This window comes from Podarcis raffonei, chromosome 1 (assembly GCF_027172205.1).
Source record: "Podarcis raffonei isolate rPodRaf1 chromosome 1, rPodRaf1.pri, whole genome shotgun sequence".
In the NCBI taxonomy this organism is placed as follows: domain Eukaryota; kingdom Metazoa; phylum Chordata; class Lepidosauria; order Squamata; family Lacertidae; genus Podarcis; species Podarcis raffonei.
In genome coordinates this window covers 130509432-130536931 of record NC_070602.1, presented here as the reverse complement: position 1 = coordinate 130536931, position 27500 = coordinate 130509432, and the positions used below count along the sequence as shown (strand labels likewise).

The window sequence follows — 27500 nt, the reverse complement described above, 5'->3', positions numbered from 1 at the left end:
CAAGGCCACGCCCCTCGCCGAATCAGCGCGCTGTAGCGGCAGCAACGGCGCCGACGAGCTTCCAATAGGAGAGGCCGGTGCGGCCACTATTGTTGATGAGGCGGCCGGAGCGGTCGCATCGGCCGGAGCGGCGTTCCGCTCGTGTGTGAGGAGAGCTATATTGCTGAGGGGGGGCCTGGCTGACCGACCGACCGACCGACCGACTGACTGACTGACTGGCGGCTCCTCTTCCCCCTCCCCTCCCCCCTCCCAACGGCCGTTCTCCTCAGCGCCGTTTACCTCAGAGCCGGCCGAAGGATGGCTTCTCACCCGCCGCGCGTGAGGCGAAGCGGCTCGCCGACCCCGGCCACCTCCCTGGCGGCGGCGGCGGCGGGGGGAGCCTCGGCTGTGTCGGCGGCAGCAGGCGGGGCCGCCAGCGCCAACAGCAGCCGCCTGCAGCCCATGCGGGCGACGGTGCCTTTCCAGCTCAAGCAGCACGGCAGCCCCACGAGGGGCGGCGGCGGCGGCGGCATTTCACGCGCGGCGACGACGACGACATCCCCTCAGCCGCCGCCGCCTTCTTCTTCTTCGCCGCCGCCGCCGCTTCCTTCCTCGCGCACCGCCAGTCCGACGCGCCCGGCGCCCGGTAACGGCAGCGGCGCGCGCAGCGGCGGCGGCGGCGGCAGCCCTGCCGTGGCCACGCAGACCCCCGTCGCCGCCGCCGCCCTCCCTCCTCCTCCCCCGCCGCCGCCTTCCACGCGCGGCAGCCCCACGCGCGGGGCCGGGCCTCGCGGGAGCCCCCCTCGGCTGCACCAGCTGCCGCCGCCGCCGCCCCCCGCGCCGCCATTGCCGGGCTCCAGCCCTTCGCCTTGCTCCTCCCCGGTCTCGCCGCCTGTGCCCGAGAGCAGCGCTTGCTCCGCCGCCGCCGCCGCCGTGGTTTCTTCCTCGTCCTCCGGGGGAAGGATCCGGCACCGGCAGAGGAGGCGGTCGCCCGAGCAAAGCAGGGCCTCTCCGGAAAGGAAGAGCCCGAGCTCGCCTGTTTGCAGAGGTGAGGGGTGGGGTATTTTTTTTGGGGGGGGAAGGGGCCCTTAGGGTGGAGGAAACCGGAGCCCCCCGAGCTGCTGCCAACTGGCCCTAACCATACCGGTTTCCTGCTTTTCGTGTCGAGCAGATGGCGAGGGCTTTCCTGCAGAGCTGGACCACGAGGCCGCCAGGGCTTTGGGCATCTCTGCACTTCCCTTGTGAACTCCTTGGCTCTGCACCCCCTTGTTGGGGGGGGGGTTGTTGTCATTTCTCACCTGTTATTTGCAGATCCTGTGACTTGGCTGTGGTGCATTGAATAACTTCCTTACCCCCCATAATTTTTGGAGGCTGGCTCGCCTCCCTTCCTAGGGAGCTGTGTTTCGATGGCACATTGTACAGGGACCTGTGGAAAGGGAAGCGCTGCCAAGCATGGTGTGGTGCCTGAAAAGAGATCCGGGCAGCGAAAGGATGTGTCTAGACATGTTTCGCTTTAATAGGAGCATGGCAAGCTGCATGGTACGGAGCCCATCTAGTTCCATACTGTCTACCCTGACTGATAGTGGCTCCCTAGGGTTTCAGGCAGGGAGTCTGTCCCAGCTCTATTTGAAGATGCTGGGATTGAAACTGGGACCTTCTGCATGCAAGGCAGATGCTCTTGTTTCGGCCTGGTTTTACACTGCAGCTTTACAATATAATAATAATAATGATTATTATTATTAATAATAATAAAAATGGGACGTGGGTGGCGCTGTGGGTAAAACCGCAGCGCCTAGGACTTGCCGATCACATGGTTGGCGGTTTGAATCCCCGCGGCGGGGTGCGCTCCCGTTGTTCGGTCCCAGCGCCTGCCAACCTAGCAGTTCGAAAGCACCCCCGGGTGCAAGTAGATAAATAGGGACCGCTTACCAGCGGGAAGGTAAATGGCGTTCCGTGTGCTGCGCTGGCTCGCCAGATGCAGCTTGTCACGCTGGCCACGTGACCCGGAAGTGTCTGCGGACAGCACTGGCTCCCGACCTATAGAGTGAGATGAGCGCACAACCCTAGAGTCTGGCAAGACTGGCCCGTACGGGCAGCGGTACCTTTACCTTTAATAATAATAATAATAATAATAATAATAATAATAATAATGATAATAATATTTTTTTATTTATACCCTGCCCATCTGGCTGGGTTTCCCCAGCCACTCTGGGCGGCTTCCAACTGAATATTAAAAACAATACAGCATTAGACATTAAAAACTTCCCTAAAGAGGGCTGCCTTCAGTTGTCTTTTAAAAGTAAAATAGTTGTTTATTGCCTTGACATCTGCTGGGAGGGCGTTCCACAGGGCAGGCGCCACTACCGAGAAGTCCCTCTGCCTGGTTCCCTGTAACCTTACTTCTTGCAATGAGGGAACATTACAAAATATAATATAAGTTGATGGTAATTGAGGGTTGAAGGGGAGCTAGTATGTTATTAAATAATATTTTCTGATCTTTGAAAGCAATTGTTCAGCTGAGTGGGGAGGACTTAATTTTTTGCAGCAGACAGTTTGGGGTAGTTACGTGTGTCCTCCTTTACACTGGTAAGTTTCAACTAATGTGTCTTCTTATGCAAATTAGGTTTTGGAATACCTGAGCCCTAGTATTCACAAGTTTCTCTAAAATGAGTAGGTGAGATACTTGTATAGGATCTGTAGAATTGACACCAGGGTGAAAGTATTTGCTTTAGTGACCCTCCCTCTGTTGAGAAAACAGTGGCCTTGAGCCTCTCTGTTCACAGTTCCATGGCTGAGTACACACCATACATTTAAAGCACATGACTGATTCCTCAAAGAGTCCTGGAAACTAGTTTAATGGTACTGTGAATTGTAGCCCGGGGGGGGGGTAAACTACAGTTCCCAAGATTCTTTGGGGGAAGTCATGCTCTTAAACATATGGTGTGTACACAGTCTATATCTTTTTAGGTTCATGCTGTAGTCTATACACTACAGGACCGGTGCAGGGGTTTAATAGCAACCTTAGGGAAGGAAAAAGACCACAGGAATTTGACCATCTTGGTAGCATTCTCCATGCAGTCAAGATAAGAAGTAGGAGCAGAACAGTGCACTACTTTATCCAATGAAGATACAAAATGTTAAAGTCAATGACAATCATAGTGCCCTGGAATACTCAGCACCTCCCTAGGTAGGTCTGTTGTATACAGTACAATTGCATCTTACGCCAGTGGTTTTCAACTGGTGTTGGGGCGCCATGAATGATGGTGAGGTGCAGCACCATTTATTTATTGCTTTCCTACAATTGCTTTTTTTTTTTTAAGGCTGCAATCCAGTGTACAGTAAGAGTGAGCCCAAGGCAACTTAGTTGAACATGTCTGAGTAAATAGGTACAGTGGTACCTCGGGATGCGAACGGGATCCGTTCCGGAGCCCCGTTTGCATCCCGAACGGAACACAAGACGTGATGGCGCGCATGTCACGTTTCGGCACTTCCATGCATGCGCGTGGCGTCATTTTGAGCGTCTGCGCATGCGTGAGCGGCGAAATCCGGAAGTAACGCGCTCCGTTACTTCCGGGTTGCCACGGATCACAACTCGAATGCGCTCAACCCGAAGCACATTCAACTCAAGGTATGACTGTATAGAGTCCTGCTGGAAGGGAGCTGTGGACTCAAAAAGGTTGAAAACCTCTGTTGTACGCACATGTAATTCATGCACTTTCAACCATACATAGTTAAAGGCAGGCTAGTTGAAATTGCACAAGTTAAATGAAAGCAAGGCAAAGAGCTTAAAAGCACTTTTTGCACTGGGTCTGCTTGGGCTGCCTGGTGCTTTTAAGCACTCTGCCTTCCTTGGGCGGTGGCAGCAAAGCCTCCTCAGTTCATTGGTCCAGAAGGCTAGGGATGCTTATAAGTGGGTAGCTTGAGTATACATGTTTTTGCATATATGTAGAACCCTTGGGATCGAACCCGCACATATGTTGTGATTGTGTTGTATTTGAAACTGTTTACTAGACAGTTGTGAATGCAAAGAATAGGTAACATTTTTTATAGACAGGCAGGAACCATTCTAGGCAAGTGCCATTGATATGCCGGACCTTTTGAACCCGGAAGAGGGCGGGGCACACCTATGCATGCTCTGCTGTCGTGTATGGGGGCCTGGGAACAGAACCCCTGCACGAAATTGTCGCCGCCTGTAGTGAGATTGAGAGGTTATTTGGAAATTTGTACACTACTATTGTTTGAACAAGCATATAAATATCCACTTGCCTGGTTATCTTTGGGATGTTACCAGTGCTATTTTGCAACCACACAGGGAAGCTTCTATAAAATGGAGAATTCTCCTTTCTTGCACACATGCACACCCCCATTTCCTTCACTATGCCATGAAATACCAAACAGATGTGTGGGCAGATAGACTAGCAAAACTTATTGCGAAAGTAGCTAGATTGTGCTAAAGAAGCATATCCTAACAACTAAGGTACTTCCTTTATTTTTTTTTAAAGAATACTAACTTTTAAGGACAGAAGAATTTGAAAACATCATCCCAAAATGTCCTTATGAGAAAATGTGGTTAGGATTAGCCAGCATACATATTTTCTGCAGGCTTGTTTGATGGCAAGCCTCATTGAGCTTGGTGTGACTTCCCAGTAAGAATGCGTAGTAGAATCAAGCAGGTATGAATAATAGGTTTCTTTTCCTTACATCTTGGAAAAACTAGAAATGTGATCTAGAAAGGATCTGTCTTGAAACTACTTGCATGGATTATACGTTTCATCTTTGACCAGTCTCTCTATCTAGTCAAAGCTGAGCCTTTTATTGGTTGTTTCAAGTATCTTTAATGAACAATAAGACCCTCTCTCAACTGTAACATTGTTTAGGATTGCAGCCTTAGTCTTCAAGACAGTATTGACTTGTCATTATCAATTGCTATGGACTTTGGAAAGTGTGACTGCTTTTTAAGCTTTCTTTCAGCCTTGAAGAGAGCTATGAAAGAGTAATTATTCTTGAGGCCATTGTTCAGAAAACTCTTATGTCCTGAAGGCTCCTATTCATTGATATGTATAATTGATAATAGCACTGAGTCAGAATTTGTTACGGGAATGACTAGTATGATGTTGCCCCACCTACGTTTTAACTAAATTTTCAAACACTTAAGAAATTTACAGTTAATAGCTTTGTGGCATGCTGATTTTCCATGTGGCTATTGGAATGCCTTTACTTGACAGGAAATAGTCAGGAAGGTGAAAATAGAAGTTTGAAGGGTTATAACATATCTAGCAATTTTGTTTCCTACAGATACTTCTCAAATCATTAAATTGAATGCAAATAGGTAAATAACATAAATCTCCATTGATTTGGAAAGATGGACACTACTTAAATTTAGTATTTGCGGTAAAGTTAATACACTTAAGATTAATGAACGCTGCAAATAATAATATATGTGTTGTGTGGTATTTATCTACACATCCCCCAAGCATACTTTCAAAAGATTAATGCATTATTTCAGGGCTTTTATTTGGGGGAATGCTTTACTTTGTATATCATTTAAAAGAATGTGTTTGCCTATATTAGAAGGCGGGTTAAATTTTTCTGATATTAGTTTATACCACAAGGCAAAAATGTTAACACGTATACATGAGTGCCAAGTTTATTTTTTATGAATACTCCAGCAGGTAGGATTTGAGCACAAGAGCACTCTCCCCTCCTGTATTTTCCAGAAACTGATATTCAGAAGAATTACTGCCTCCAATTGTGGGAAGGGCAACAGCCGTCATGGCTGGTAGCCACTGATAGCCCTAATTTCCAAATTTTTGTTTAATTCTCTTTGAGAGCCATGAGCATCACTGCTTGCTGTAAGAGCAAGTTCCATAGTTTAACTATGTGTTGTGGGAAGAAGCACTTCCTTATGTGTCCTGAACCCAGCTTTCAGATTCATTTGATATCCACAAGTTTCTAGTTTTATTAGACAGAGAGAAAATCTTCTTTTATCCACTTTCTCCATGCAATGCATAATTTTACAGATTTCTATCACGTCACCTGTTGCTTACCTTTTCTTTAAATAAAAAGTCCTGCAACCTTTCTTCATGGGTGGGGTGTCACTCCATCCCCTTGATCTTTTTTATTGCTCTTTTCTGAACTTTTTCCAGCTCTCCAGTATCCTTTTTCAGTTGAAGTGACAAGAACTGTACACAGTATTCCAAATGTGATCGCACCATAGATTTGTTTAACGCCATCATGATATTGGCACTTTTATTTTCAGTTCCTTTCTTCATTATGCTAAGCATAGAATTTGCCTTTTTCATAGCTGCCTCACACTAGATCAACATCTTCACTAATCTATCTGTTGTGACCAAAAGTTATGTCCCCATGAGCATGTAAATGTGAAAGATTTTTACCCCAATGTGCATCACTTTGTGTTTGCTTACATTTAATTGCATTAGCCATTTTATCACCCATCCACTCAGTTTGGAAAGGTTCTTTTGGTCCTCCTGTGATCAAGTTTGTAATTTGTACACAAGGAGATTGCCTGGAAGGAATAGAAACCAGATAAACCAGATTATACAAGGCACTGGAGGAGAAATGGATAAGTTGTATGCATCAGAATCCCATACATAGGCCAGAAAGCTTACAACATAGGCCGAAAGCTTGCAACAGTTTGCAGATTGTATTGTTGAGGCTACATCTATTCCATTTTCAGGATATAACTTTTCACCACAGGTCAGATGACTGCAGTTTCTTCCATTGCCTGTGTGAATGGAAGGGAGGTTCCCAATTTTCATAAATAACAACCCCTGTGACTACAAGGGACTTTTCAGCTGGATCTAAACATAAAGTAGAACATTCATAGTATTTGGCCTATGCTTCATAGTAAATGTAAATGCAAGGCCTCTTTCAGTGGGAATATCTGCAAACTGAATCTTACATTTGACACCCTGGTATGAATCCTACCTAATCCAGGTTGATTATACCAATGGTTGTAGTATTTAGTATACAGTGGTACCTCGGGTTAAGTACTTAATTTGTTCCCGAGGGCCGTTCTTAACCTGAAACTGTTCTTAACCTGAAGCACCACTTTAGCTAATGGGGCCTCCTGCTGCCGCCGTGCTGCCAGAGCACGATTTCTGTTCTTATCCTAAAGCAAAGTTCTTAACCCAAGATAACATTTCTGGGTTAGCAGAGTCTGTAACCTGAAGTGTATGTAACCCGAGGTACCACTGTAGAAGCAAGAATAGCAGTAAACAGTTTTTGATCCTGATCAAGTAAATATAAGATTCTATAGAATCACTATGTTCCTAGAATTCTTCCATATGTCTAAAATAGGGCCCTCTTCCTCAGTGTCATTAAAGTCATCTCTAAATATGGCACTAGGATCTCTCTGAACTGTTGCATTTTACTAATAGCACTACTCCTACTTTCGGGGTCTATCTGTTTTTCAGTGAATCTCTTGACTTTCTCCCGGCTGCCAATTGAGCCTTGGAGCTTTTATATATATATATATACTGGATGAGCAATACCTAGATTTTCCAGAGGCTACATTCTGCCTCTTAGATGCTCTCTTGTCAATGCATAAAACGCTTTGCACATATTCTCCTCAGTCGTATCTCTGGATTGATCAGTGACTACTGGTTGAACCAAAGAATCATCCCAGTGAATGAGATCCTAGGGTCTAAATTCTAAACAATTTTTTGAATATGTATGCTTTAAAATGATGCATGGAATCTCCCCAACTTTATGGAGGAACCCCTCTTCCCTTAATATAGGGGAAAGTAGCTTGGGCTGACTAAAGGTTAACGAAACCCTAGTTCAACATCAGTGGGAGTTTTACAGCTGAAATTAAATTAACAGGTCCAACTGGCTTGTGCAATGGTATACTTAAACGTTCCGCAAAAAATATTGAACCCCAAAATGGAAAACAAAGTTACAAGACTTAAACTAGTTTTACCTATTTATAAAATAGTTATGGATGCAATTGCTCTTATCCTTTCTGACTTGAACGCCAATTTCTGCATTGTCCTGTTTTGCTGAATAACTTTGAGTTTGTGACACCTGAGGAAGTGGAAAAGATCCTTATTACAAGTGAAGGAGAAATCTCCATAGGTTTGAAGGAGCAGTGATGAGACCACTGGTTCAGAAACCCTCATTTGATTTCACATTTTAACAATTTTAGACAAAGGCTGCAGCTTGTGTACAACACTTGAGTGAGTGGATGCCCCTTCCTCTCTTCCCCGCTTGGACAGGGATGGCCCATTCTGTTTCACTGCCTGAGGTGAAACAGGAATGTGCCACTCCCCCCTCACACCCCAACCCTCCTCTTCCGCTGTTGCCAGAATGCCCCCCCCTTCACCTTGCTGCTTATCATCTCCAGCAGCTTTTGAAATCATCAACCAGGCTTCCACATTTTCACTCGCACTGTAGCATACAGTTGAATAATTTGTGGGGATTTTAAGCATAAATGGTACATTTTGGCTAGCTGATCCTAGTCAATACTTTATCAGCATACAACAGAAGTACACTAGAGGAATGGTTAGCATCATTTTTAAAATAAGATTACATTCAAACTATGCAGAAGCTACCATACCATTGGTGTCAGAACTTCCCATATTAAACAGTCGGACATGTTTTTGGCTAGTTGAAGCCCATTCTGAATTACTTCCTCCTATGTGGTGGTGATATGATACACACTTGGGAAGCTAGCATCTGTTACCAGCTTAGAGTTAGCAGAACTCTAATTGTGTAGCAGTTGAGTTACTGTTCTGCTGCTTTCCAGATGGCAAGCTTGAAGCTTAGGTGCCTAGCAAAAAGCCCTATCCCTCTTTGTGTACTCTGGCAGAAACATAGATAATGCCAACAAATATATATTGCAGTTACATTTACTTATTTACACCTTTTTGGCCAAATTACATTGTGAAAATTAAGGTGTGCATTAGATTCGATAGCACTTTTACATTTGCTAATAAATACCTTTTTTGGCTTCAAGGTTCTGAAAATTGAGGTGCTCATCAGATTCAATGGCACATTAGACTCTAGTAAATATGGTACTTAATTTTTTTATCATGTTTTATAGATTGTAGGTTTTTAACTGGGATAGAGATACTTCTCATCTTGAAACCTTTAACTGTATTTGTACTATTTTATGTGAATGCATTGGGCAGCAGACTGATGGAGCACAAACCTTTAATTGCCATGATATTTGCTGCAAATACAGTAGCAAATATCAATGTATTTTTCTGCTAATGCTGATAATAACTTGTAATTGACATAATTGATGTATCTGCACATATATTTTCAGAATATATGAGCACAGCAACCTAGTAATTGTTTGGATTCGTTGTTTTCCAGCCATGAAGTTGTGGAAGGATATGTCCATTCTCTCATCTTACATAATTTATGTTTGGCCTAACTTCTGGGTTCAATACTGTCTCACTTTCCTAACCTAAACTAATTGATGACAACTTGTTGGATATATAAATCATTGTGGAAATGAATCTCTAACTGTTAACAATGATAAGTTAAAGTTTATGGTATTTTCAAAAAGGAAGGCCAAATATTATTGGACTGTGGATGCGCAGAGGATAGGACAAGTCGATTCTTAGAAGTATCTCAGGATCTGGTTTCATGCCTGTTATCTGTAATGTACAGGGTAAATTAGCAAAGATCAAAGCAGAGTCTGCAGTAAAAACATTCTTCAATTTTCTACACAAAAAGAAGTAAATTTGTTCCAGCTGCTATATGAGTGCGCACTGTAAAAATTGTGACCCAGATTTTGTTTGGAGCCTCAGTATTGTTTCCAGAACTTGAATTTTCTCTTGAAAAATTGAACAATATTAAGGTTCCATCGGGGGCAGGGGGTGGTATGAGATTTTTTTCCTCTCTCTTATTTGATGTCATTGTAATTAGTATGAGCCAAATCTGACGAAATAAAGAATGAAAATATAGATGTGCAAAAGCTGGTTGCATTGGCTAATGGGCCATGTACTCCACAGTTGTTGAGTCTTAGCTGATCTTGTTCTAATAATTGAATGGCATATTTTAAATTTTCTGACAATGCCCAAGTGCAGAAGAGATATTTTATTGGCCCATTTTCAAGACTTTAGATAGCAGATTTCGTAGAGTTCCCATAAAGATAGATCCTGCCTGTATAACCACTCAGAGGTTGAAAGGGTGTCTAGTCATGTTTTACTGTTATTTTTATCAGATAACGCATAATTATGAGGTGATTTCCTGGTCAATTGTTCTGACTATATTCCATGATTACCAATAAGTGGCAAAAATATCTGAATGTTGTCATATCATGCCTCTTAGTTCTGCTGTGATCGTTCGTTCTTAGCTTGTCATTTTTTAAAACAATTGGCTTCATTGAGGCTGTGTTTTTGTATTTTTAGATTTTGTCTTACTGGTTGGTTGATCATAATAAACATCTGATTGACTAAATATAAGACCAATAACGAGTATCCTATAACGAGAACTTCGGGCAGAGGGAACACTGAATAGTTTTGGAACCATTGACTATAGTATAATTAAGTCTAATAAAATTAAGACATTTCTGAAATACCTCTATTGTTCATCAGCCCAGCTGTTGCAACTGCTATCTTGAAGCAAGTGCATCTCTTGTTATGTAGGTCACATCATGTGAAGCTAGCAGCTGAGCAGTTGTGGGAAAAGAAGGGGGGCTGAGTAGCAACACAAGGGAAGAAATGACAATGAAAATACTACACGATTTGCTGAAGAGCAGACAGTATTTTAATGAAATATTCTGAAATAGCCTAGGGAGCTAGATGTGAAAAATACATTGGATGGATTTAGAAAAAAATAATATAGTGAGAATATATATTTAAATTTTACTCTCCTGATAATGAGGATGAAATACCAGTATATATGCAAACCTTGTGCAGTTAACCATAGTATATGTTTTTATTGGGCTGATGCTAAAATATATACATGCATTTATCTGCAAATGGGAGCATTGGTCGTATGATGCTCAATTACATTATGCAGTATAGTGTACTACATGACGATGTATAATGCATTTTAAGCAAAACAGCTCAGTGTGTAATGCATTAAGCAAACTAGCTTCTAGGCTAATAAAATAATGGTAAACTTTGTGCCCTTGCCAGAGTTGTTGTGTGGGCATGCGCACTATGTTTTGTGTATTTTTTGTTTTTCAACATCTGCTCCCTGCGCATAATAAACTATTCATGAATTTCTGGGAAGTTTTAGAAGAAATTGGATGAAAAGAAAAAGTCACGTTGTGTGCCTGAGTGAGTTCTCTGAATAATAATGACTTTTAATTGTGTGTATGGATTGGAGTGTAGTTGATGGCTATACTGTAGTTGATTATATTTTTTATTCAGGAAACGGTAGCTCTGCTATTGTTGCAATTCTAGTGATTGCTTTCCCAGATAACTGATTCAGTATGTGTTTGTGATTTTTAAATTGTACAATCCCCTTTTCAAAAGTTTTACTAATGTTGAGGAAAGCAAAAAAGCAATATATTGGGGGGAAATGGAGTCTTGGGTACGTAGTAGTACTACTACGTGTGGGTACTACTACTCTGGGTTTGAGGCTTTTTTGGTTTTATTGTGCAACAGGGAATTAGAAACACAATTCCTAGTATTAAACAATAAGTTAATGGAGTGTAATTTATCTCAAAAAATGTAAATGGGGTGACCAGCTAGAAGGCAGATAGTGTATTTAACCTAGGACTGCCAATCAGTCAAACTGTAGTATATAATAGCACAGAGGGGAAGTTTGTCAGCCTATTCAGTTGCAGTTTAATGCAGCTGTGCATTTAAAAAGTCTTCAAGGCCTAAACTTTAAATATTCATTGTTGACAGCTGAGTGCTATGTTAGTCAGAAGTATATATATATTAAAAAAAACCTATACATAACAGCTTCATAAATAAGACGATTACCAGCTGTGTACAGTCCAAATGCATGATACGCAGAATGAAAATCTGTGTAACAGTAGGCTTTATTTCCTCTCAGTCATATTCTTTTTCTTTTTCTTCTTCTTATTTTAGTTGATAAGCCACGGCCACCTTCATCAAGCCCTTCCAGTATTGCTCGACGTACCCCTTCACTAGACCTACTCGCTGCTCCATATCTTGCTGGACAATGGCCTCGTGATAATCACGGTCAAGCTGCACCGTGCATGAGGGACAAAGCCACACAGGTAAGAGTTCATATATGCTAGGAAAAAACACTTGCCAGGCAGGGGTAAGGAATGTCATCACCACTCCTGTCTGCTGTGGTGGGTTCACAGAAGTTCAGCAGGGGACATTTTCTACTGAATTTATATGCTTAAAGATTTGAAGGCATTCTTCTTTGTTCATAACATTTGTTAAAATTTCATTGACGTTGGTCTAAAATGTTAAAATGGAAGTATTGAGACCTTTACTATGTACATCATGAATTTCCAGTGCCTGGTATTAATCATGAGTTGATGAATTTTGTTGCTTTCCTTCTTGTATGCATAGATATTTCTCATGTAGTTTTTATGATACACGTATGTGGTACGTATCATACAGTGTGGTGTAGTGGTTAGAGTGTCAGATTAGGATCTGGGAGGCCAGGGTTCAAATCCCCACTCAGCCAAGAAGCTCACTGTGTGATCTTGGGCACATACTTTGTCACTGGTTATCTCTATGGCACAATCTCCCAAATTTGTACTTGATACAATGCATGTGGAGAGATGATTTCCAGGGCCCATGGGTAAAAAATTTACAACTGAAAATTACGGCAATGGGAATCTCCCCATCCAAATTACTAGAGCAGGATATAGTTCCAGCTAAAAGAACAGTAACCTGTAAACTAGAGGAGATGGACTTGCAGCAGAAAATGGTCTTGGGCAATGGTACCTGCTCACCTCTAAACCTTGGTTTATTACCCCTCTTAAGGCTCCCAAAGTATATGAATTCCTTAACTTCTTCGGCCCATAGATATGCCTTTGTAAAGGCAAGATTCAACACCTTCCCATCGAACGTGCTGAGAAATAGATTCTCCAATGGACAGATATCGCTCTTATGTGATTGTAATTGTGGGGCACCGGAATCGTTGCATCACATAATCTTTGATTGTGCTTTTCACTCATCGGCCAGGAGCAAGTTTCTTGCTCAATATCTAAAGGGAATTGCCGATGATACGAATGAAGCCAAACTGAGATATCTATTAAATGATGATGACCCCCTAAGATCACTCATGATTGCCAGATTCTTGATCAGCGTCCTATCCTTAAAGAAGAGAAACGGACTCCTGTGCGGCTCGGATAATCTCTTTAAACTATGATCTATGTTTTAGATGTAATTAGGTGATTTCACCATTGATGTCTTCTACTAATTTATGAGTAGAGGGCGATGTTTATGTTACAAATTTATTGTAATGTATGATGTTGGTCTTTTGTTTTTGTTTTGCTTTGGTTCTTGTCTGTTTTTTGTAAGTTTTGGCGGTTTTAAATTTGGAGGTTTAAGTACATTATGTTGGTATGGGAAACTGTCGTGTGATGGGCCAATGGCCGTAATAAAGATCAATACAATACTGTGTGATCTTGGGCCAGTTACTCGCTCTCAGCCTAACCTATCTCACAGGGTTGTTGTGACGATAAAACAGCCAGGAGAACTATATATATCACCTTGAGCTCTTGGGAGGAAAGGTGGCAATTAAATGCAATAAATAAAAAATATATATTTTTGAGAGTGCATAGAGCATTGAACATGAGTAAGCAATATCTTCTCTAACTATCCTTACCTTATTTGGTGTGTCATTTCATGTCTAGTATTTAACAAATTATATTGTGGCAGTTGTGGACATGGGTAACAGAGGCTCTTGACAGTTTAAGTCATAATTAATACTGTCAGCAGGCTTTATTTTAGTTTAATATTTAAGAAAGGTGATAGATGGCCCCCAAATAATAGCCCAATGTGTGTTTTCTTTATGTTCCTGCAAAAATGTACATGCATCTTCTTTTAAATAGTTTAGAACAATGGACCAAGGAGAGCCAGGCAGTGTCCCCAATCCAGACTGGATTTTGCAAGGGACATTGCACAACTGATTAACGTTTTGTTTTGAATTATTTTATTCAAAAGTATTTCAGCAATCCAACAGAAAAGTTGGAAGTTGGACTTGTTGATCTCTTATCTGCGTTGAATATGAGTGACAAGAGCCTAGGGAATAATAATAATAATAATAATAATAATAATAATAATAATAATAAAACCAACCCAGAGTATGTCCTCAGAAACAGCTACTGGGCCATTTCACAGGGGGAGTGCAAAAGGAGCAAATAACATTGCCTATATCTAAATTATATAAATAATCAACACCGTTCATTATTTATGTGATAATTTACAGTTCCTCTTACTACAAACTGTAAAAGGTATAAAAATAAGACATTAGAGAGCTCAAAGCTGCAAGAAATTCACAACAGCAAATGATAGCTTCCTCCTGCTCCTGGAGCCCTACAGTCGTTTGACAACTAGTTTCGGGATCTTTAGCCCCGATGGTGCTGAGTGCCATATAGCAACTGGTGTTTGGGAGACCCTTTTAACAGCTATTTTTAATTATTCTCAATGCTTCTTTCAACCTATTCTGATATGCCTCCTTTGGGAAAGACTGTAAGTTAATTCACGGGACTGGTGTGTCTTATACTACAGCTATACTGTAATAGTGATGTAAAATACTATACACACACACACACACACACACACACACACACACACACCGTATTTTTTGCTCTATAAGACTCACTTTTTCCCTCCTAAAAAGTAAGGGGAAATGTGTGTGCGTCTTATGGAGCGAATGCAGGCTGTGCAGCTATCCCAGAAGCCAGAACAACATGAGGGATCGCTGCTTTCGTTGCGCAGCGATCCCTCTTGTTGTTCTGGCTTCTGAGATTCAGAATATTTTTTTTTTCTTGTTTTCCTCCTCCAAAAACTAGGTGCGTCTTATGGTCTGGTGCGTCTTAGAGAGAGAAAAATGCGGTATGTTGCAATCTGGCCTTGGGGATTCTCCTTCAGATTGAATATTTTGGCCCTGCTATTTAATCTTTGCATAAATAATGTACAGTTGCATTGCTTGGTTCTAAGGGCCACACATATATGCAAAAATTGTATACAGCCAGAATTGATGTTTTTCTTGGTGGAGGAAGCCCTGCAGGGAGGCTTCCCCTGTGTTTCTACTATGTCCCCTCCACAATTGAAGGAAGGAGAGGGAAGGCAGAGAGAGACCAATGTGAAGGGAGGAGCAGAGATAGATAGAGGCAGAAGGGAAAGGTTTGGTTTTTTGGGGGGGGGTCTATAGAAACTCTACCTTTTTAATATTAATTAAGCTAAATCACTCACACAATCACCCGTTTCTTTTTTGGCTTCAGATAAATGGACGGATAGTTTACATAGGGCTGAGTTCATGTTTAGATAGTGATGCCATGTGAGTTCGTAGAACTTCAATTGTAAATTTCCAAAGGTGTTTCGGTTTTTCTCTCTTGGTTGCTGAAGCCTTAAAATGGTGGTTGCCCTGCCGTGCTTCCAATAGGAGAGAACTCATTTCCTTGTTGAATCATTGTTTGAAAGTTAGACTCGCTGTTTCTTTCATTCTTCTCTGTGCTGGTACGTGTACAAATATCTTTAATTCTCGAAGGGTTGGCCTTGGGAGAGGTTTGGAGGAGTAGCTTGCTTTGCTATTCCTGCTGCTTTAGGCCCAGGACTCCTGCTGTGTGGTGTTGGCATCAAAATGTACAGTTTTCTTCCCAAGCTGTCTATTGCTATTTCCTTTGCAAAGCCTGGGATGGTTAAATGTGAGTAGGGTGCAACTCAGCTGTAGTTCAGGAGCGCTCCCTGCCATCCACTCCCTCCCTTAACTGGCAATCAAAAAATTCCAGTACTGCTTGCTTTATGAAGATGAGATGGTTTTTATTTCATCATCACTAGGTCCCTGGATGGTCACAACAGTGCCAGTCATTTAAGAACCCGGGTTCACTTACCAAGAGGAGCATGGAGGTTGCGAGGTGGCAGGGAAGTTTGGGCTGCGTGGGTGCTGCCGGTCATTCACATAGCCTAATCTTCCCACTACTTTGCCCTCTTGCTAAGTGACATTGACTCCACTGACAGGAAGCTTGTGTTGTGGCTCTATCCTACCAGGCAAGCTGCTCCTGCAGTGTTGTAACAGTTGGATATTGAGTTGTTCAATTTCCCCTGAAGCATCAGCTCATAACATTTCTGACTGTAAAAACCATAATGCAGTATTTGCTGAATATGCAAAAATGGATGTTCAGTGTATTAATACTGTGTCCTCAATTTGGTACATTAAAATTAAATCTGACCATAAAAAGTCTGCTTATCTGTGGGAATTAATTTTTTTGTTAGCTACACATGCATTTACTCAGCTTAGATTTCAGACTTTGCCCACCAGATATCTGACAGGCAAATTTTTTAATAGACCAGTAAATGACTGTATTTGTATATGTGGATCAAACCAAATCAAAGGCATTATACACTGTATTCTGTATTGCCCCTTATATAGCTCATTTAGGAATAGATTCTTCTATTCGTTTCAGAATGATTTAGGGAACTAAACTTTTAAGGTCTGGCATGTTGTATTTCTGAAAATTATTTTGATCCAATCTGTTTCTAGTCAGCCTCTGATTTTAAATTTTTAGAATCATTTTTTTTTCTTTGTCCTTGTCTTAGACTGAAAGTGCTTGGGCTGAAGAATACTTGGAAAAGAAGAAAGGCTCTCATAAGCGATCGGCATCTTGGGGTAGCACAGATCAACTTAAAGAGGTTGAGAAACATATTTAGCTGTATTCAAGTCAATAAACACAATAGCTGCAAATGATTGTACATTCCTTACAGAACATGAGAGATATGTGATCTCTCAACTTTGTGGGTGGGGAACCTCAAGTTCCTGGAGGCCAGATGCTGCCCTTTGAGCCTCTCTATGTGACCCTTAGAACTTTCTCCAGATCATACCCCTCTGCCTTCTTTTGCCTCTGGCCACCACTGGCCTGTAGTCCGTGGAAGGTTGCCCTCAAGAAAATGCAGCCTGCAGGCTGACAAAGATTCCCCATTCCTATGCTGTACAGTTGATACCTCAGGTTATATACGCTTCAGGTTACAGACTCCGCTAACCTGGAAGTAGTACCTCGGGTTAAGAACTTTACTTCAGGATGAGAACAGAAATCGTGCGGCGGCAGCAGGAGGCCCCATTACCTAAGGGGGTACCTCAGGTTAAGAACAGTTTCAGGTTAAGAACGGACCTACCTCCAGAACCGGTACAGAGGTACCACTGTACTAGCAAGAGGAGCAATAAAACATGGGGTGCTCTTCTAAATGTTAACAAAGCCACCCATCTGACTGCTCAGAAGGTCAAGTTCTAGCACTTGAAATTGGTGCAGTAACATGTAATAGAGAAGAAGACATCATAGAGACATGCATGGTAAGAAGATGGCTAAGTGTCAGTTTCATCAGATTGATAACCATGGAGAACATACAGCCAAATTATTTTTTTATGTCAACTTCTCTCTTTTTAAAAAAACTGCTGGTGTTTGAAATACGATATGAATATTTGAGTGCCTGCCCTCACAGGGAGAAATACCCCATGGGTCTACTTCCTGCCAACCAACAAATCTGTGCAACCAAGGGGTACAGATGCAACTCAGTTATAGGCAGAGGGAATTTCTCTCAGCCCTTCCCTCTGCCACAGCCACTACAGCTTGTCTTGGCATAGCTCTTTCTCATGGTTCTTGCTCATTGTTGAGGTCAGGTGGTGGCAGTGCCCACCTGCCATATCATCAGTGAAAACAAAAGGCTGAATGGCAGGTGTCCAACGAGCCTTCTCCCCCATGTGGAATGGAAACACCAATGTTTCCATCAACGTTCATTCAGTTTTCACTGTGTGATGGAGTTCCCACTTGGTGAGGCGCACATCTTTCCATCCTGCTTTTTTAATGAGCTACACAGGCAGATTGGAGACAACTTCATTCTGCTTCCACTCCAAGCCAAGTAGGAGGCAAGAAAAGAGCCTGTAAATGATCGTGTTGGTACCTAGGCATCCCTATTCTTGCTGTGGTCAACATGTCTCTGAGGGGAGGGAGAATGCACATGTTACTGTTAGTAGTATTGTGCACTGTTCCTAAGTGGTTACTGTGGTAGTAACAGTACTTACTGTACATTTTGACATAATTGTTCAGACTTTACATTATAAATTTTACAGGGAAACTTAAAATGTTTGTCCTTTCAGATAGCCAAGCTACGCCAGCAGCTGCAAAGAAGTAAACACAGCAGTAGGCATCATCGGGACAAAGAAAGACAATCTCCATTCCATGGAAATCATGCAGCCATTAACCAATGTCAGGTACGATCACGATTGTTAATGTAAAATTTGGAAAGCGTTTGTCCCGGGATGTTTGCTGTATTTTAGGTGCTGTGTCAAACACAGAGAAACTCCCACAAAAAGTCTGGAAGCTGTCAGCACTCGAGGCAGAAAAATAATAATGACAAAATAAGTGACATCCAGCTTTATTGCCGAGCAAATGTTTGCTTTAGATTTGAGTGCCTTGCAGAACTTGAAGATCAGCATGTATACAATATCAGAGGCAGAGGAAGAAAAATACTAGGTTTGGGGGGGTGGTTGCTATGCAAATTATGAGCCCTAACACCCAAATCTGTTTTTGGTTCTGAGCCTCCAGCAGGCACAGTGTGGATAGAGTTACACACTCAAATGAAAGAAACATAAGTTGAAATTCTCAAGCCAAACACTATGCCCCAGGCACGTTGCAGGTGGAATGTACAAATGATGCACGATTTCCACCGCCCGGGTCTTTTTGGACCTGGAAGAGAGAAGATTGGGGGCAGAGTGGAGCATAACAGGGCAGGACGCGCTTATGCGCACTTTGCTGACACACGCAGGAGCCGGGAACGGAACCGCTGCGCAAAATGTTTGTCACCTGTACATGTTAAAATCTAAGGTATGCTCATAGTTTAGAAAAACAAATGCACTCGCTGCAGTTTATTATAGCATATTTTGTATTCCTCATCAATAGAAGATTCAAATCACAAGTGCTGAGCTATTTTGGGAGAGGAAGGAATGAAGTGTAATTTTTGAGGTGATGGGATAGAGGGATAGCATTCATGGCTGGGCTCTCATAGTCCATTTCAACACCTTACCAAAAAGATGAGGCATAAGTCAATTGGAAGGGAGTTCCGTAATTGTGGAGTCACCCCATGAAGTCTTTTTCCAATGTGCATACCAGCCTAACCAATCTTATTAGAAAGCACACAAGGAGGACATATGAAGCAGATCCTGATGTATGGGGAAGATTCTATGTATGAAGGCCATTTCTCTGATAACCTCGTGCCAAGCCATTTCAGGGCTTAACTTTGTCGTATTAATAGAATGTGAGCTGAGAGCTAAAGTTTCATTCGTTGTCCTATATTAAACTACAGAAATGTAGCATTTTTCAATTACTATTTTTGGGGTTTCTCTAGCCACCTGTCCCAAAGAGTGTGCTAGTTCCTGTGATACCAATTGCCAAGTCCACAGGATCACGCTTCCGTAACAGCATAGAGGGGCTAAACCAGGAGATCGAAATAATTATAAAGGAGACAGGAGAGAAAGAGGAACAACTTATTGTGAGTATACTGTTGCGATCAAATAGGTTTTAATTGCGGTCTTATGCTAGTATGTGAAATGGACGGAGTTAATCTTCAGAATATGAAAGAGATGAAATTCTTTTTAGACATAATGTTCCTGGTTCCATGGTTTAGAAAATCAGAAATCAACATCAGGCTCATGCCTTCATCCGTTGCTCCTCCCCGCTCTTTTTCACACCAGGTTTTTGCACTGATTTTGGTTGAATTAATTCATAGGTTCCTCATGTCTGAAACAGGACACCATGGTCTAATGTTAGTTTATTAACTATAATCTTCAATCAGGATCAGACCATGGTTTCAGAACCTGGGGTTATATTCAGTGAAGTGCTATGTAAACTCCCATTTCCACATTGGGACTCTGCCCCCCCCCCCAATTCTCCCAGATTTGTTTGGTGGGTTCCTCCAACCCTCCAGAGCAGATTGGGGGCCAGCAATTGGGAAGGGGTGGAGCATACATATTTCTACTTTCACAAAGTTTAGTTGAATACCAACCTTGGTTAATAAATTGGCATTAAATCACCATTTCGGATATAATGGGGCACTGTAGAGACTGCAATTTAGGCACCAAAGATGGCATGCAGGGGAAAGGTGAGGAGGGAGTATGCGAGTTGGATACTTGTTGCTGGCTTAATAGACTCTGGCTGAAGGGTGGGGAACCTGATTTCCTGAGGACTGAATATGGCGCTCTAGGCCTCTCTGTCTCTGGCCCTTGCTTTGTTTTGCTTTTATTTTAACTATTTATTTTGTGCTTTTAATGTATACTTTTATATATAGGGTATCTTCAGGTGAGAGGCGGTATATAAATTAAACTTTACAGAGGTTTAATTTGCATTTGTTGCTCTGCCCGCTTTTGCCTCTGATCCTCAGAAAGTTCCTCAGAAGGGAACGCTGACCTCAGGCTGAGACACGTTCCCCACTCTTTCTTTAGATTAAGCCAGGAGTGTTACTTCCAGGCCTTCCTGCTGTTTCTGAATATCCAAGTAATTGTGCATTCAACACTTCCAAGATGAAATACACACGTGGGAGAGTTTCTGGAGTCAATGAATGTCATTGGGAAAGGAAAATCAAGCAGACATTAAGAAGGGGGTCATTCATGAAGTACCCTGCTTCAGTCAATTTGGTTGCTTTTTGTACAAGATCATCCCTTTAAATCCTCTTAAGTAGATATATATTTTCCCCTTGCTCAGAATCCTTTACTAGACCTCAAATCTCCTTAAGTTTGACTTCCATCTCTCTCTCTCTATCTCTTTCTTTCTGTTGGAGTCTGAAGAATAACTAATCTTCTACTAAAGAGCTTTATTGATACAAAAGACTAAAGTAGTCTATTAACATGTAAAGTAATTTCTTATCCAGACAAGATTAGTGGTCTGCTGCATGGCAAGAAGTTTATACATACGTTTTTTTCTTCACAGCCACAAGATATTCCAGATGGGCACCGAGCCCCTCCACCTTTGGTGCAGCGCAGTAGCAGTACCCGCAGCATTGACACGCAGACTCCTGGCGGGGCAGAGAAGGGCAGCAACAACAGCAGCAGATCCCAGTCCGTGTCCCCAAGCTCATTCCTGGCCATTTCCAATGAGGGCAGTGAGGAGAGCCCATGCTCTGCTGATGACCTACTTGCAGACCCCAGAGATAAAGGTACCCGCTGAGAAGTGCTCATAAAAGCATATTACAGATTCCAGGCCTAGGCATCTGCTGAAGTGTGATGGGAAAATGGGAACTTGACATCTCTCCACAGGGCCTGCAAGACAGCTGTTCCACCAGGGCTTTGGTTAGGGCACAGCCTGACTCCCTCCTTTGGCAGTCTTCACAGAACTTTAGCCTAATGGTTGCCATCAATTTGATTTGAATTAATTTTATAATGAAATGATTTTAGAATGTTGTACTATTTTATTGTTGTTAGCCGCCCTGAGCCCGGCTTCGGCTGGGGAGGGTGGGATATAAATAATAATAATAATTATTATTATTATTATTATTATTATTATTATTATTATTATTATTTTATTATTATTAACTGAGCAGAAAGAGCAAGTAGTCTCTCCTGCATTGTGGACTTTTGAGGGAATATTTACTGATATTTCTCATAGCACTGTTGGGGGATATTGATGGGTACACTGGTATGTTCGGGAGCCACGTTCGAGGCCCTGGTTTTAAGAAATACCAGTAAGAGTGTGGGAGGAACAAGGGCAAGTGTACTGGAATGTTTTAAGGAACTAAATCTCTGTTCATTACAGAGAATGGAAACAATTCTCCTCTGCCCAAATATGCCACCTCGCCCAAACCCAACAACAGCTATATGTTCAAGCGCGAACCTCCGGAGGGCTGTGAGAAGGTGAAAGTCTTTGAGGAGAGCTTGTAAGTAGGACTGTACTTCATAGTTACAAAGTCTTAACATTTCAGAAATATCTACACTTTTGTTTTGCAACGCAGCTTTAGTGGCTAATCTCTGTATAGACTCTTCCTAAGGTTATTCCTTCAGCTCCATCGTTTTGTCAGTTCATAATTCGGTAATCATTTAAAACTGTTTGCAGTTGTCGTTGTCCCCCTTCCACTTCTTAGGGAATGCTTAGGTAACAGAGATCAGACCCAAAGCTGCTTCATAAATGAGATCTGTGATATATTGCTAACCTACCATGGCAACCGGCAGAAGGCAAATACTATTCTTTGGTCAGTGATTAAAGACTGAAAATGTACCATGCCACACAAATTGAGCTTTTTACTAGTGATCAGACTTGGTGATAAAGGGGTTTATGCTGTCTAGCAGCAAGGGATGTAATAGATCTGGAGAATGACCACATAGCTTTGGCACTGCACACAAAGCCCAAAAAGAGAAACTCCTAAAGTGTGGAATGTCTAGTTTTCTTAAAACATGAAAAACACTTTCTTTGCCTGCAGTTTTGCTTTAAGGAAAACTTATAAGGTAAAGGGACCCCTGATCATTAGGTCCAGTCGCGGACGACTCTGGGGTTGCGGCGCTCATCTCGCTTTATTGGCCGAGGGAGCCGGCGTACAGCTTCCGGGTCATGTGGCCAGCATGACTAAGCCGCTTCTGGCAAACCAGAGCAGCGCACATAAATGCCGTTTACCTTCCCGCTGGAGTGGTACCTATGTATCTACTTGTACTTTGACGTGCTTTCGAACTGCTAGGTTGGTAGGAGCAGGGACCGAGCAACGGGAGCTCACCCCTTGGCAGGGATTCGAACCACCGACCTTCTGATCGGCAAGCCCTTGGCTCTGTGGTTTAACCCACAGCGCCACCCTCATCCCATAAGGAAAACTTACCACAGGTTAATTTTCAAAATTACCCAGCCTTGAACTTTGGAGACTCTCAGAGCTCCTTCAGAGCTTAGCACAACTGTGGGACATGGCCCCATCCCTTCTCAGTTGCAAACTGGATAGAGAAGTGAAGACTTGGACCCTGCCAGCTTTCAGAGAACTTAGAACACCCTCAGTCTAAGGCAGGGCTGAGGACTTCTCTCAAACTCTGAGCTGGAGTGTGTCATTGTTGCACTAACTTTGGAGATGCTCTGAAAGCAGTGAAACTGTCAGACCCAACTTCATATCAGGGAGAACCCCATCTTCTTCTGAGCCTGTAGAAGAGCAGAATCTCATGAGCTTGTTTTGATTTGGAAACACTTGGAAAACCATGAAGTGTCACGTTACTTTCTGAGTTTGTCAGGAAATGCAAGACAAGGGAGAATCCCCAATTCTTTTAAGCTTTGGGAAAGGTGGTGGCTTTTGCCAGCTTTGAGTTCAGTTGTGGACTGCCTTATTTAGGATTAAGATGACAATCACCATTGCGATTCAGTAAATCATGGGTACTTTCAGAGAAGCCTCCAAATTGGACAGATCTTAGTCCTTGAGCCGTTTCCAGTAGCGACCCAGACCTCTCTCAAAATCACCTGCCTTTTCCTCTTGCTCCTGCAGCGCTTGCAAAGGTACTTCTACTCCTTCTGACACAGTGCCACAGCTAAATAGGGTTGTTTTTCACTTCCAGCAGTGGTGCGATGCCAGAGGGAAAAGATGTGTCTGTGTAAGTATATTGAGGGGGTTCCTTTTCACTGCAGGTGTTGGACTGGGATGAGCGTTGTAATGGGGAGGAAACAACCCCCACTCTTCTGCTGATCAAGAGAAGAGTGTGAGGTGTGTGTGTGTGCCCCCTGTACAATGTGGTGGGTATGTCTTGGCCCCGGGCATGTTCTGTGCTGGCATGCAGCCCTCAGAAGATCTGCCAACCTTCAGTACAGCCCTCTGGTCAAAATTTCTAATCATCCCTGCACCAAACTGCAGCTTGATAAATGTGAACCTATGTTAAAGTGATAGATACCACATCACATTACAGAGGAGTGGAAGGAGGCTAGCAAAAGGGAACTTTTTCATCCAATCAACCTCACCACTGCAGCCATCTGTTCTCCCTGTTCATCAGAGTTGAAGGACCCTCCACCCCACTGTTTTCTATCCCATGCCATTCAATAGTCACCCAGCTCACAGGATCAGGTTTTTGTTTTTTGCAGGGGCGGTGGGGGAGTCACCAGACTTCAGTGTGGAGAAAACAATAGGAAAGTCCCTTTCCAATAGCTTGTTTCTACTTGCATTTCTTGGAACCCAACCCGATAGTCCCAACACACATGGGATAACTGTGATTTTAAAATCTTCCATGCTTTTACATTGTTCATTTATTGATCCAGTAATGGAGAACCTGTTGACATATTTGTTGATCTCTGGGATCAGCACAACAAACACTGTAAGTCATTTAAAAAATGATTAGAAAAAAGAAAGGATAATTTTGTAGCATAATTAACTTTCAAACGTCCTCTTCCTTTCACACGCGTGCTAACATCCACATATTTAATTTTCATTGCATCTTGAGATTTGCAGTTAACATATTCAGAATGCTGGCAGTATTTAGCTTTCTGTACTAAACCTTGTTGCATTGTTATTCTTTCTTTTGTAGGCCAAAGCCCTTGCATGAAATTCCGGCCTTTTACTGTCCTGACAAAAATAAAGTAAACTTCATTCCTAAAAGTGGCTCTGCTTTCTGCCTGGTCAGTATCCTGAAGCCGCTTCTTCCCACACAAGAGCTTACACTCAAAGGTGCTACTCATAATCTGACCGTCACGCCTGGTATGACACCTGCATTGCTGCAGCCTATTGCCATGGCCTCCATCTCTGCAAGTGCAGTCCAAGAGCGGCTCCCTGGTGGAACAAACAAAATTATACCGCAGATGTCGGTGCTGCAGCAGTCGAGACATGGTGAAGAAACGGAAGGATAAACTTGGTTTTGTTAACTTTTAAGAGAACTTTATTGAAGCTAGTTGTGATTATGCCTTCCAAATCACATCTGTTTGCATCATGATTGCTGGCAATTCCATAAACAGGTCATACTAGTATCTTGATCTCCATGACCGTGACTGTTAGGCTGGCGTGAGATCTAGGAAAAGGAGTGGCAGAGAAACTGCTGTACTTGTCGTGGGAAGGCTCAAATTAAATCTCCGGCCTGCACTTTTTTTTAAAGCTTTGGTACAATAAAGGGAGACAGGTCATAACGCTTTACAATTTGGGAAGACCAATTTTTCTGATGCATTACCAATCTTCAGTTTTGAAGAAGGAAACATTCAAGGCATACCAGCTGTTCCTTGCAAAAGATCTGCAAGGGAGAAACAAGCAAATGGCACTGTATGAAGTATTAGTTCATATGAATCTTGAGCTTTTCGATGCATAGCAAGATGATCCCACTTTTCTTGCTACATCATTTCCACTCTTGGGACCAAAGGACTGAATCTTCTCAGCATTCTACGATGTGACCAGCATTCTGTGATGTGACCACATCCTCCTCCCACATAAGCTTAATCTCCTTCAGACCAAGAAGAGAAGCAATATTGGTACATTACCTGCATTGGGGCGGGAGGTCAAGCACTCACATAGAGGTACCTGTCTGGAAATTGTGTTTTAGAGCACTTCTGCCAATAGTGTAATGACTTGTTCCTAGTGTTGTGTTTCAGAACAATATTCCCTTCTCCCTCTCCCCCCAAAATGCCAACTAACCGTCACATCAGTGCCTCCTGGGACATCTTGGTTTGTTGTGTCGCTTTCAGAATCTAGAATTGCCTTTTGGCCTATACCCCAATCCTATCATGTCTTGCCACTACTATATAAAATGTGTAGTCATATGATCTTGAAATGGCCATGCATGGTTCTTCCTGCTTGTCAAAGTACTGTCTTGTGGGTCTCTTGAGGGTAAAGTTTGTCAGGCATGATGTTTGTTAAAGCAATTTATTTCAGTGGATATAGTCTCCTTTTTGACTAGCAATATTGTTAGGGTGTTAACCTAAGGATCGTTTGATTCTTTAATATTGGTCTACAGTTGTGGCCCATTTCATTTCTTTTGTGATCTTTCTAAAAAATAATTGTAATGGTGTAACAATCAAAAATGGGATGGAGTTTCCGTTACTAAATCTGTTTATGAAGGGTAATGAACTAATCTGGTAACGAAAGGAGATTTTACCGAGACTCATTAAACAACTAGAGCTAGAGCAGCTGCTTAAAGGCCACACGTTCAGATTCCAAAACGCCTCCAAAATGGCAAATTATCCTGGAAGGTAGACTAGTACTTTCAAAGGAGCTATGAGTACAGAATGATTCAAAATTAATTGGTGCCAAGCTATGCAGTTATAGGAAAGTTATTATTTTTAAGGGAGGCTTTCCTGGTATCTTTAGACTAACGAAAATATTGTAGCATTAGTGTGCCCATTCAGTTAGTGTGATTGAAAGGCATAGCAATACTGTTACTGCTGTTCATCTTACTATGTCTATTCATCCCCAGTAACCACTTGTTTGGAGTGGGTCACACCAACATCCGTTTGTTCTTGCATTCATTTTTGCTTGCTTAGTAATACCAGATATACCAGCTCCTACATTGCTTGGCCTTTTGGTTTCACTCTATGGCTTTTTTTTGTTTCAGAAACAAAAACACCTCTCCATACTCAGGGTATACATACCTACCTAGTTTGGTATACATACCTACCCAGCAAAGTAGGTTCTGGGCTACAATATACTTGTTAGTCTTTAAGGTGCTATAAGACTTTGTTGTTTTTGCTGCAACAGACTAACAAAGCTATGCTTCTGGAACTATTTTTAAAGTGTTCCTTCATCATTTTTGTACCTTGGTCCCGTATTGTACTTGCATATCTTTGTTTCCGCTGTGTTCTGCTTACATATTTTGTATTAGCACAGCAAGATGGTCTGATGGCCCCCCTCCCCCCCCCTCATCCAATTCCTTGATCCTAACTTGCCTGACATATCAAGTCTTCGGACTGCTTATTTTGCAGCAAAAACATTACCATTAAGGCAGCTGAGTTCGAGTGTTAAAATCAGGTTTTTCACTCCTTTTTGAAACAGGTAAGGATGAAATGGGAAAACAACGTAGTATTTTAAAACTAGGTCAATTGTCAAGCAATGTGTTTCATCAACGTAACTTCTGTGAACACACAGCCTTATTTTAAATTGAATGTTGTGGCTTTGTGAAACATGGGAAGGCAGGCTCCCTCTGTCTTAGAGGACTCTTTGCATTTAGTTTAAACCCAGTTCCAGTTCTTAAGTTAAACAGCAGCTTATAAGAGACTACATGAAGCTTCTCACTCAATTTTCCCATTGAGTACCTAAGGGCCAAATTACAACTTGGAACTGTGTATAAAACATAAGCCTTCGAAATTCATCAAAACTGAAGTTTCCCATGTCTTCAGAGCAAAAAGTGAGAAACACACTTCAGGCTGGCCTGCAGGTGAATATGAGAAAGCTGACATTTCAGCTTCCATTAAGAAAACAGTGTTTAGCCCTTGTAATAATTTGAAATTATTGAAAATTCTGAGGAAATGCAAA

At 42.3% G+C, this 27500-nt stretch overlaps 1 protein-coding gene across 1 annotated transcript; it reads left to right on the top strand.

The window, feature by feature from the left end:
* The first annotated feature begins 79 nt into the window (after nt 1-79).
* Nucleotides 80-27500, top strand: FAM117B (family with sequence similarity 117 member B). Its single transcript, XM_053362229.1, has 8 exons — nt 80-1027; nt 12000-12151; nt 16659-16751; nt 18211-18324; nt 19458-19601; nt 21035-21260; nt 21857-21977; nt 24577-27500. Exons 1-8 carry the CDS (start codon nt 298-300, stop codon nt 24893-24895), a joined length of 1899 nt encoding a protein of 632 aa, XP_053218204.1. The 5' UTR covers nt 80-297; the 3' UTR covers nt 24896-27500.